General features: G+C 38.4%; 1 protein-coding gene across 1 annotated transcript in view; it reads right to left on the bottom strand.

Annotated features, from left to right (window-relative positions):
- Positions 1 to 12,676, bottom strand: part of THADA (THADA armadillo repeat containing) — a 164,248-nt gene that overhangs the window by 107,193 nt on the left and 44,379 nt on the right. Inside the window, exon 26 of the mRNA XM_086460579.1 lies at positions 1,245 to 1,334. Within this exon, the coding sequence (XP_086316705.1) occupies positions 1,245 to 1,334 (90 nt within the window). The remainder of the gene's footprint in view (positions 1 to 1,244; positions 1,335 to 12,676) is intronic.

The following is a 12,676-nucleotide window of genomic DNA, read 5'->3' as shown; positions in this document are numbered from 1 at the left end:
GCATCCACTCCTCCTACAGCACCACCAGGGACCCCTGCAGGAAGGCCCTTAGGGCTGTGCTGCCTTCACTGTCCTGCATTATCCCAAGGCTCCTTTATTCCCAATAATGGTGAACTGCCTTTGCTTTTAAATAATGTTAAAAACCAGCACAGGTAATGTTTCTCCAGGAACTGAGAAAGTGAGAAAGCTGAATTACAAAAAGATGGTTTAAAAAAAAAGTCTTTTTTTCAGTTTGGAAGGAAATGTGTATTTAGCAAATAGCAGGCTTTATTAAGGATTTGTTCTTGTCATTGACACCAAGTGGCTACTATTCATAGTGTAAAAACAACCAGAAATCCAAGTCAAAATCAACACTTCTTGACTCAGTTAATGATTAAAAGTAAGATACAAGCCTTAATCTGCATTGAAAAAAGCATTTGAGGCCAACATTTCAGGCGGCAGCTTTCAATCTCCTTCAGTTTAAAGACTTCCCAAAATTTTCCAGGGATGATGCCATCACCTTTCAAAGTGTCAGGTAAAGCAGACTGCTGCGTGGAATACATTCACTGTCTTTTCTCAGAACACAGACTGCAAAACATGCAACGACTGGTGAAACTCTTGCGCCCAAGCATCCAGCTCAGGCCCATTAAACAGACTGCTGAACCTCACCCGTAAATCAGCTGCTGAACTTCCACAGTTTATACCATAGCATTTTAAGAAAAAACAAAGCCGGTGCTGGTTTACTTTAAAAGTTCATGAACCTGCGGGTAACAGCATCAGCGTCATCCCAAACAGTTATCATCTGCATTGATCAAATTGGGAGCCGTCTGCCACCATTTGTGGAGTCCTCAAAAAGAGATCAAGGACCTTCCCCAGAGTCACCATGTCACAGGCTGTAAAGCGTTCATTTAGGGTTACATGAGGCCTATGACCCTGTATCACTTAAACATGTTAGGATGTCTCATCCTTAAACATGAGACAGTCAAACACCCTGGTTCTGCTTTTCCCTGAAAAAATAGATCTTCTTTAATATCTGATCCTAGGACTGCAGCAACTACTAATTACTCAACAGTACTTCATACTCCAGAGACTTACTGCAATGTGCAAAAGTTATAGGAAAAAAGCCTTAGCAAGAGACACTAGCAGAACTGTATCATCTCAAGAAGCACTAATGAAAAGAATAGTATTAGGGTATAACTGACACAACTTGGTTTAAACTTTTCATTGCACTTTATATTTCAAAGATTTCTCAGACACCGTCTTACCTGTCCAAAGTATTCGTTACAACCTCCAACTGCTTGAGAAAGAAAGGATAAAGACTTGGAAACCGAGAGAAAAACTCCCTTCCTGTCATTCTGCAGAAGGGAATGAAGAAGAGTTACAATTAGCGTTCTGCAGTAATTAGTTGCACTCAAAATACTGGTTTACTTGTTGGATTTCTGATGCTACAGTGAAGTCAAAGAGCCAGAAGAACCATGCACACAGGATAAACTCCTTTCAAACAAGGCACAATGTTTTCATTAAAAATGATGATACAGTGTAGTTTACATAAGTTAAGTAACTCTGTCTGCATGTGTGCATACTAACACTTTGCCAGCTAAACTGGCTGGGCCTTTTTGGGAAAAAAGGGATCTCAGCCCCTTAATCACACCAAAAGAAGAGATACAGCAGCTTAAATTCTGGCACCATTTTAACAACATTCTGGTTGAACAAGAGAAGACTACACTTGCTTTGATATGTCTCATGTACTAAAGAGCTAATAAAATACATTTAATAGACATCTACTAACAGACGCTTGTATTTTACTGACACTGAAAAGCATCTCAGAATAGTAACTCACAGAAGAGCCATAAAACACAGCGGCAGAAGCACCTGACCTTCCATTAGCCCTCTTAAGTGGCACTGCCTTCAGCACATGGCAGTGGTGGCATTTCCAGGCCACGTTTTCACTCGTGTAGATGGAGCAGCCACATTCAAACCAGCGCAATGTACCAATACCTACTGAACTCATCCCTAGCCCACAATTAATAAAGCAGCATAGTTCAAGCCACAACAGCAAATCAACACAAGCTGAAATAGATAAGTAGAAATCTTCTGTATTTGATTTATAATCTTTTGATCAGATAAAGGATGGCTTCATGATTTATAGGAAACCATTTAGCATCGTTTAAGCAAGAACCACTTAAATGCTACAGTGTGGAGGTTCTAATTAGATATATACACTATGCAGAGAAACAGACTTCCTTTAAAAATAAATAAATAAATGGCCATCCATTTAGAAGAAGAAAGCCAACTGCAGAGTTTGCTTGCCACGTGATCAAGAAAGATAAATAAGTACATGTTAGCATGACTCCAATGCAAAGCTTCCAATGAGCAGACAGATCCAGGACTAGAACAATAACATGGTGAGAAGGCAAGATTGAATGTGCGTAAAAATAAGCACAGGAACAAACAGAAATCATGCAAGAGTAAATCAGCACATGGCAAGCATCAGCACAGCTTCCTCCAGCATTCAGCTACCATAACATGCCCTAGCCACAGGCCGCAGAATAAACATAGCAAAACCAGATCGCTCGATGGAAACCAGTGTTCAAAGAGGCACAGTCAGCCTTCTCTAGGCACGGAAGAACAGTACAGTGAACTGCTGTAACTGAAAGCATGACCAAGGATTTTGCAGTAGCTGTTATATATCTACAAAAAGATTTTGGTTAAAAAATTTAGACTGAAGCATTCGAAGTGTGAATGCATACAAACTAAGCACTAATAAGGATGGTTTAAAAACATCAATACTGATAATCACTAGTTATTTAAGCAGAAAACACCCATGTAATTTCTTCTAACATCTTCTACAAAACAACTTCAATTTTTTTTTTTACACATATATTATGTAGCAAACTGAAGATGCAAAGCCAGAGACAGCACAAAATAGAAGATCCAAGTAAGTGTATCAAGGCAAGTAGCCCATCTTACTGATTTTTCATATGTAAAACATTAAGAACTCCATATTTAATTAAAAAAAATTAATCTGAAAATGCTGTGACACCTCCACCTCCTATGCCACAGAGCGCATCAAGCAAAAGCAGAATTGGGGTTAAGTTTCCTGGGGAATAGATGGCCACTGGGTAGAGGCTTAAGAGAGGACTGTATGCAAGCCGCATCTCGCACAACAAGTATTTTTAATTTAATGTATTAAAAATTCAGTAGCAAGGTTTGAGTCGATATTAAATAAGGGAACTGAATATCCTTACCAAGCCTTGAAATTCTTTGTAATTAGTGTGGTTTCATGAATCTTTTCGACAGGGAAAGAAAATGATAACTACTGAAGGGGGTAACTTACATAACCTCCCACTTGGTTTACTGCTCCACAGGTTACATGAGGGGAGAAGGCAGTCTAATCAAAACTATTAATCATCAGTATCGCAGAAAAGATGCCCAAAGGCACTTTAAGAAAAAAAAAAGACACAACTGTCTGAGCAGACTGGTTGTCAAGGGATGATTTTAAAGGGCCTCCAGCTCAGAGAGGCAACAAGAAAGACTACACATCAGCAGAAGTGCTGCAAAACCAAAAGGCATTCTCAAAAATACAGAGGACCGATTTAAGTGCAAATGCACTACCCGGGGATGTCAAGGCAGCAAGATGTGCAGCTGGAGAATGAGCAGAAAGCAAAACAGCTAGGTAGAGTAAAGCACAAAGGTATTTAGCTGTGTCATTTTTGATTACTTGTTGCTCCTGGAAACATGTATGCACTATTAGGCAAGCACAAGTATTTGTGCACAGTAACTGAGACTGGAACAACACAAAAACGCAATGGTTCCGCTTCTCAAAAATTTTCATGACACTAAGCCACACATTTCCTATTAATTTCATCAAAATCTATACTGCTCTGAAAAATGAATAATACTTTAAGATTTGGCTTAGGCACGTTAGTGATGACTCATGCATGTGCACACACACGCACAAACGTTGAGTTAGGCTTTTTAAATAACAAGCTATCCATATCTTTAAGAGAAGGTAAGTAAGTCCTTGACATACCTATAAAGGAATATATCAACTAAGTGTGGACTACAATAATCCAAAAGTCACTGCTAACAGTTTTCATGGAACAAAGTTTTTCCTCCTTTTCTAAAATATATCTAACAAGGAAAGATAGGTCTAAATTAAAAATATAGATAACTATCTTTCCATTAGTCACTGACACAGTTCAAACAGATTTTTTGGCAACATAGCTACCATAATTAAATCCTTAAAACCAACGTTGTGCAGATCACAGGATTTTACATCTACTCACCCTAAAACATGTTTATAAGTAACTGGAAAGAGCCTTAAGACACTAGTATTTTTCCCCCTGTCCAGCTGAAATTATTTTTATATTGCTTCACAGCTCATCTTTGACAGTATGTTCAGCCAAAGGCTCTGTAATAGTATTTTCTTTTTTCCTTTTTGTTAGTAACCCAAAGTAGCACAATTGCACAATCCAGAATTTCAAATGGGATTACTGAGACCTAAACAATGGACTAGTGTAAGTTATTTACTGAAATAGCAAGAAACAGAAAAGTTATTAGTGGTGTTCACAATAAAATCCCCCTCCCCAATGTAAAATGCCATTTAAATGTATAAATAAAATTATGCTTAATGTCAAAAAGTTGAGACAAACTAATGGAAGCGCTCACACCCTCCTAAACTCACTTGTAAAAATAATTTGTAAAACTGTACACATGCAGAATACTGTGGTACATAAATAGGAATATGCAATATTTATGCCTCAGACACTTTGCAGTTTAACAATGTTAATGCTTTTTCATAAGCAAGCAATTCTGCAGAAAAGCTAGATGACTAAATTAGAGTACAACCCGTTCACAAAAGGTTCAATTTTGATGACTAGAAACAGTAGTCATGTTTAGCACTTTTCAGAAGAAAGACTGATAAAAAGTATGTATCTAGAAAGGGAGACATATATGAGTTTCTTTCCTATTTTCACTCAGGTTTCCCATCAGAAGAGATGTTCTATTAACAAAAAACAGTCACACAGAGGTACCTTCTGTACCATGCCATACGGAGCCAAGCTACACCCACCACTCCCAACTACTCTCTGCATGTTCTCAAGTCATAAAAACTTTTTCCCACTTTTGTCCGCTCCAGAGACTATTTAAGAGGGAAAGAAGGTTGTGATGACAGCGAGAAAGGTATTTCACAGAATACAGAGTTCCTTTAAATTGCCAAGAAGTTACTCTGCAGGCGTGTGATGCTACAAAGGACAGAACTTAATTCCTAGCAGTAAGCATTTGGAAGACAACAGTGAATCTGAGCTAAGCGACCAAAAATCAATGACTAGTTATAGTGATAAAAATTTAAAAAAAAAAAAAAAAAAAAGAGACATAACTGAACACAGACTGTAATTCTCTAAAACTAAAGAAAAGTCTATTTTAAGGCTGAACAAGAATACAGTTTACAGTGTTCGTAATGCTTCTTTGCAAAAAATGCAGAAAACAGTTTTACTTTTCTCTGAAATAACCTAAACCAGAAGCCCTTATTATACTCTTGATTGACAGCAGTTCTTCCACTCATTTAGCACTGCTTCTTTCGCTTTATCACTTTTCAGAGTACAACATGGGGTGCCTTAAACTACGCTAAGGATCATGTACTTACAAGTTTTCATTTCATCTGCTTTGCATGTGAAGACAAACTTCTAGAACCAAATTCATAGATGTTGCTGAAAACTATGATGACATCTCCAGACAGTATGTATTATGTTTGCCTGAGTACCAGCTTGATGTCACATAATGCTAGGGTTAGTATGGACATAACTGGTGTCTTTCTGAATAAATATCCCATCTTTATGCACACCAAGCACGCAAATTATTTAACTGCATTAAAAAAAATACACTGAAGAATAAAACCATGGATGTTGCAGTGTTCTTTTTTAAGCTGTGCTGTACACTTAAGAGAATCCTCTAGGAGATTAAAATTCTGCTGTGACACTGGGGCATACATATCATTTTACTGTGACATGTGTCAAAGATTACCTGCTTCTGTTATTTCATTTATTTTTCAGAAGAACTGAAGGCTTTATAACCTTGTATGCTGCTTTTACTAACCAACATGTTAAAGAACATTTGCAGTAAATATGTTCATATTTGAGTATAGCAGAGGTGAGAATTAGAGACAACAAATTTTCTGAGGGCAGCAGGGGTCTCTGGTGCTCTTTTTGAACATAAATACTGCTAACATCTCAGGTCAGCTGACATACGCATGGTCAGACCTGTGACGGGGAAAAAAAATAAGAATAATATTTTAAAAAGGAAAAATATAACTGGAATGTGAAAAAAACAATATAGACAGACACATTTAGAGAGCTCAAGACTAAGAATGTAGTTTTCATGAAATGACTACATCTTCTTTTAATAGTCTCCTGTAAAATCTACTCTTGCTATACCAATACTTACACTGGAATCATTAACCATAATACGTCAGACAATCCTTCATGTTAAAGAGCAGTCATGCAGAAACACAATCCAATTTATTCCTTGCACTGCAAGGACAATTGCTCCAGAAGTCATTTGAAAACCAGGGCTAAATTTGGCAAAACTGTCATTCAAAATGACAGCTTTATAAAGATAATCCACATTTTACATATTTGCTTCTTTTGCCTTAATTAAACCACAAATCTTGATCTTCATTGAACTAAGAACAGTGCATCTGAATTAGACTAATTTAACTAGAATAGTTTTGAATTGCCCATTTTGACATTCATGATCTTTCCCCGACCTTTATCACTTGTTAAGTAGTTGGATCCTGTCTCAAAATATATGAAGTTTATTTCCCTATTAACAAAGACATACTTCAGAAGCAGAACAAAATTTATGAGTCTTTGTATGTAGAAAGTGAATATTAAAACGCTATGAAACAAAACCGGGTATCTTGAAGAAGCAAAATCTACAAGGACATGAAATTAATAGCATATACGAGGTCTAATTAAAAAGTGTTACAATTTAGGAGCCCATCAGCTGGAAACAGCAAAAGGATCCAAGCATATTAGTTGGTACCATGGAACCCTCATCAAGATAACAAAGGGCAAATGTGATTCTGTAACACAGCAACCCTGATATAGTCAGTAGGGACAAGGAATTACTAACGCTGCTCTCCAACAATCGGGTAGGATGTAAGCTGGAATAAATCACAGCTAACTTCCAGCTAAGAAAGATGCTTACATGACCAAGGGAATAGAAAGCAAATTTGCTGAGAGGGGATTTAAAAACCTTAACTTGTTTTGTCTGGCAAAATTAACACAGACGGGATATATGACTGGCATCCACAAATACCTCAAGGGAAGCATCAGGAGGGAAAATAATGATTTAAAAATTAAGGACAATGCTGGCATAAGAACAAATGAGTATTAAATGGCCATGAATAAATATACACTGCAAGTTAAGTTTCTAATGATCAAAGCAACAAGATTCTTGAGAAGTTTTACTTGGGAAGGTGGCATTCAGGGAGTCTTCCTGCAGAAATAGTGGGGAAAAAGCAAATGGTTTTTAAGATACAACTTGATCACTTTATAAAAGGAACAGCATAGCAAGCTTGTTTATGAAAAGAACTGAGTCAATGTACCAGCAGGGCCCTTACTACTGTGCTCCTGAGATTTTGTGACACGCTGATCCACATGGAAATTCCAACCCTTTCTTAAAGCCAAACACATGCAGTTCAACTGGTCCTGAACTGTTGCTGATAATAATTATATAAAGATTAGCCACGGGTAATTTTCAAGTCTCACCCTTGATGTCATCAATCAGACCAAGACTGTATGCAAGCAGATTCCAAAATGCACAGTGGATGAGTATGGAAAAATTTGTAGAACCTCCTTTCAGAAGTTCCAGGCACTCAGTGATCACCCTTTAAATCTTGCTTGTATTTAACCTCTTTTCAAAGAAAATGGAAGTCTGCAGTGTGTTTCTGAAAGGGTGAACAGGTGGCTTACATGTTCTTAAAAACCAAAAACCTCCAGAAGAATTGCAGGTTTCACTTGACTTGAGAAAAGAGAAGCAGAATCTTAAGTCTATCCTAAAATGACCCCATTATGGTCAGGTCAAGGAGGTAATCTGCAGATTCCAGGGCAAACACCGTAACTGGAGTTTGGGAAGAGAGTGCACCCGCTACTATGTCGTCGGGTTTCAGAGTTTCACTTCCACAAAGAAAACTTACAGAGAAACCAACCTAAAGAAACTTGTCCATAAATACACAGAGAATCCAAGAGTCTGGTGAGCTTTCAAATAGATGAACCTGTCCTGGTTTGGGCTACAGCAGAACTGATTCTGTTTTAGTGCTTTAACTTTTCAGTTAAGTCTCCTCTAACTAACGGCACTTTCTGAAACAGCAGCCTGTTTTTCCAGGCAGGGACTGCTCCCAGCAGTGCTAAGGCCTGAGGTTTACAGTCAGTCCCAAGGAATGGGATGCAGAGAGGCCCTTGCTTATCCTTGTTCTTAGAGCGACCAAGGTCGCTGCTAAACCTTGGACTCCGTGTTGGGGTGCCGGGAGTGAAAAGGGTCGCAAGCACGTAAAAGGTCGCCCCTGCAGGGAGGAGCGGACTGGACAGGTGACCCAAAGCTGAGCAACAGAGTATTCCATCCCATAGGCGTCATGTTCAGCATAAAGCTGAGGGATCACGAGGGTCTCGCTCTCTTTGTCTCTTCCTCGCTTCTTCGATGGCCAACATCTGAGGAGGACTCTGTCTATTCTTCTGTCATCCATCCCGATCCGTGCACCCCTGAATCCAGTGCCTGAGTCCAGCTCCTGCATCCCGTCCCTGCCTGCTGCCCAGTCCAGCCTGGGACTGCCCCAGGGCCAGCCCTGCAGCGTGCTGGTGACATGTCGTCACCGGGCTGGAGGCAGTTGGATTCGGTATTGGTGTTGTATCTGTTTGTACATAATGTATATATTTCCTTATTTCCTTATTCTTATTATTATCTTTTCTTTTATTGTTATTGTTTCATTAAAGCTGTTTTACTTTTCTTTTCCAAACCGTAAAGTCTCTCTCTCTTGTTCTCTTTCCTTTTCCCTTTTGGGAGGGGAGAGGGGTTAGTAGAGAGCGCCTGTCATTTGTTAGTGGCCGGCCCAGCCTCAAACCGTGACAGAACCTCAAACAGATTTGTGACAATTGATAAATCAATTCTCATAATTCTAAAATCATTCTTGGAATCTGTTCTTCCTTAATTCTTAGGGAAAGCAGTTAAGCTGCATTTTTATAAGGCAAAAGCTAGAAAAAGCTGTACTCAAACAGGTTCAGCTTCACTCAGCTTTCTCACTTGGAAGCTGAGATTACAGCTTGGATAAACAAAGCATTTGGGCTGGACCACCAGGCCCAAAGGGTATCAGTGGTTCAGTGTTTGGTTGTTGGCTGGTAACCAGTGGAATACTCCACGGGTCAATTCTGGGGCCCCTACATCCCTCAACATTTTTATGAACAACTTGGCTGATGAGATAGAAAGCACCCTCTGCAGATCTTCAGACAACACTGAATTAGGGAGAGTGGATGAAACACTAAACAGCAGAAGTTCAGTCTAGACAGACCTTGAGAGACTTGAGGCTTGAGCCAACAGAAACCTCAAGGGGAAACACAAAATTTTGCACCTGGTCTGAATAACCCTGAGCATCAGCACAGGCTGAAAACCAACTGGCTCAGTCACAGCCCCACAGGAAAGAACCTGGGGGTTACAGTGGATGCCAAGCTCCTGACGAGCCAACAGCACGTCCTCACTGCCAACATGGCAAACCACAAATTGGACCATGTTCATTAGGGTGAACACAGCAGCAGATCAAGGGAAGTTACTACCCCCCTCTACTTCTACTTCATGAGGCTGTACATGGACTCCTCCATCCAATTTTTGGGTTGCCAGGTTCAGAAGAGATTAGAAGAAACATGAGAGGGTCCAGCAAACAGCTGTTCAGATGGACAGGGCCTGGAGTACAGGCCCTTTGAGAAGCTGCTGAAGGAGCCTGGTTTGTTCTGTTGGACAAAGTGGAGCTCCAGGGAAGATCCAACTGCAGCCTACAACCACTTGTAGGAATCAAAGACTAGAGCGCTCAACTTCTTGCAGTAGCTGCAGACAGTATAGAAAGGACAGATGGTCACAAACAATAGCTTGGAAGTTTTAAATTGGGAAATAAGAAAAAAGGAGAATGAAGTACTGGAACACGTTACTCAGAGTGGTTGTGAAATCTCCACCCTTAGTGGTTTTTAACTCATCTAAAGCCACTGCTGACCTGATCTAGTGTTGCTAACAGTCATACTTTGAATAGGAACCAATGAAACAGGATCAAGAGATTCCTTTACAGTTTCTGTAATTCTACTTAGCTACTTCCCACTCCAGCACCACGGTTTTAACCTTGTCTTCTTAACAGATCAGTGATTTTCTTGTCTTCCTGTAGTTCTCAGCCATCACTAGCTGCTGCAACTACAGTAAACAATAGCTCTAGCTCTTGCTAAGACCAACAAAATTCTTGAGATTCACCTGGTTTTTAGTAAGTTAGTAACTTAATCTTCAGTTCAGCACAAAGTATTATTTTTGCCACAATGTACACTAGTATTTAAAATACTAGCTTGATGTGCAATAAATATAACCACTCGAAATTTCATTTAATTCAGAAGTAGTATACATTTATGAAAGCTCTTGATTAGCAGTCCCTCTGGACAACAACCAGAGAGTCACCACCATTCTTAGCAAGAGACGGAGACAACAGCAACAGGCAAGTTCCTTTAGAAATAAAGATTACATATAAAGTTTAAGAGTTCAGTTCAGATAATTTTGTTTTAAAGAACATACCTAAGAGTTAAATTCCTGAAATCACATCCTGTCTCAGGACTTATGACAAGCTGCTTTCAAACAAACATTTCACATGCATAAGAGAATTTTAGTGCTCCCATAGAAGACAAATTGGCCACGTAATTTTGTGTGGAGGCTTGAAAAGCCACAATGAAGCCTGGAAAAAATGATTATAAAAAACCTGGTGCAATACATCAGCTAATAAACCTAAGAGCAAGGATCTAAAAGATTATTGCACACTCATTTTTCTAGACCTAACACGATACATGACATTCTTCAGTGACAAGAAGGGACAACTTTTGTACAACCACATCAAGTTAGTTACAAAAAACAATTCAGATTTCATTTTTTACCCCACATGAAAAACACTATGAAGGGGAAAGAATAGTCATTGTAAAGATGTGGTGACTTTACACCTTCCATAAATCTAACATTTGTTTTGTTAGGAATTAGAAAATACTCAAATCCCAGAACAGTAAGCAAAATAGTTTAAGTTCAGTGACTTGAAAAAACGTTCTTTTATGCTACACAGCCCTAAAATAAATACTTAAAAGGAACTAAGACTATGCCACTATATCTTGGTTTTCATTTTCCTTCAGATAGAAGTGCTAGAATAAACATTCTTACCAGTTTACGTTGCTGTGTTTTTACGAGGTTAATAACTGAAGTGTCAATCAAGGCCTGTATAAATACAGTAGTTAAATACCTTCTGCTTTAGAAGCACTTTTATTTACAAGAGAGCTAGCCAAGATTTCCAAAGGACTGCATGGTTTGGTTTGCTTTGATCTCTTTCAAGTACAAGTTTCTTTATACCTCTTGGTTTGCTATTTATTATTCTCTTTGTGTAATCAGGTACAGAAAGAGCACCTGCGTAGAACAAATACTTCAGGAAAAGTGTGACTTAGAGGAATAATTATGCAACACACAGTTCACTAAAGAGACTTGTAAAGTCTTTTCCCAAGAGCACTTCTGTTGCTATACTAGCAAGAGAAGTAAGAGTACAATGGGCTTAGGATAAAAATAGGGGAACATCAACTAAACCCAACATCATAGATAGAACCTGGTACCCATATCGACACATTAATCAACACTCAATTTTGATATATATACACAAACGTGTGTGTATATGTGCATATATACAAAACATAGTTTAAAATAATATGTGTATTTTACATATATAATTTTTCTAAACTTTTTTCTAGAAAATTCAGCTGTGTATATGCATGAGTGTGCACATGTGTGTATGTAAATACATATGTATGTATACACACACATATAAATAAGATTAAGAGATATGTATATAGCTCTAGAAAGTCTCCAAGACCTCTATTCAACCACTGCCTATGTAACTATGATCTTTAATCCCTTGCCACAAATTTAGCATTGTGAATTTTACATCCAAACAACCCACACACTTTCTCTCTGTCTGGGAATATTCTGTGAAGAGTAACTGCTTTTTACTTAGCATGGCGAAGTTAATGAATAAGGGATGTGTACACTATGCATAGAACAAAACAAAATAATTATATCAATTCGTATTAATGAAAATTCCTACCACTGCAGCAGAAACTAAATTATCTACTCATGTGGTTAGGTTTAGAATAATTTTTATTTCATTGAATGAATTTTACTCACTCGGTAGAAACAAACGTTAACTTTATGTCACTAATTTATTTAAAATACATTAATGGACTGAAGTTACCTCAGGCCAGCACATATATTTTCAGAATGTTTCACTTTGGTTTAACTTTCATTCAAGTCACTTTATTGTGTTCATCCCCCTATTTTCTGGTTCTGACCTAAGACAGAATGTTATGAAGATCCTCCCCATTCAGGAGAGCACAGATATACATTTGCACACCAGTGCTTTAAGTGTGTG

The sequence above is a fragment of the Leptosomus discolor genome, chromosome 2 (genome assembly GCF_034619465.1).
Source record: "Leptosomus discolor isolate bLepDis1 chromosome 2, bLepDis1.hap2, whole genome shotgun sequence".
Lineage (NCBI taxonomy): Eukaryota > Metazoa > Chordata > Aves > Leptosomiformes > Leptosomidae > Leptosomus > Leptosomus discolor.
The sequence above is the reverse complement of the archived record's forward strand: the minus strand, read 5'-3'. Positions and strand labels throughout refer to the sequence as shown.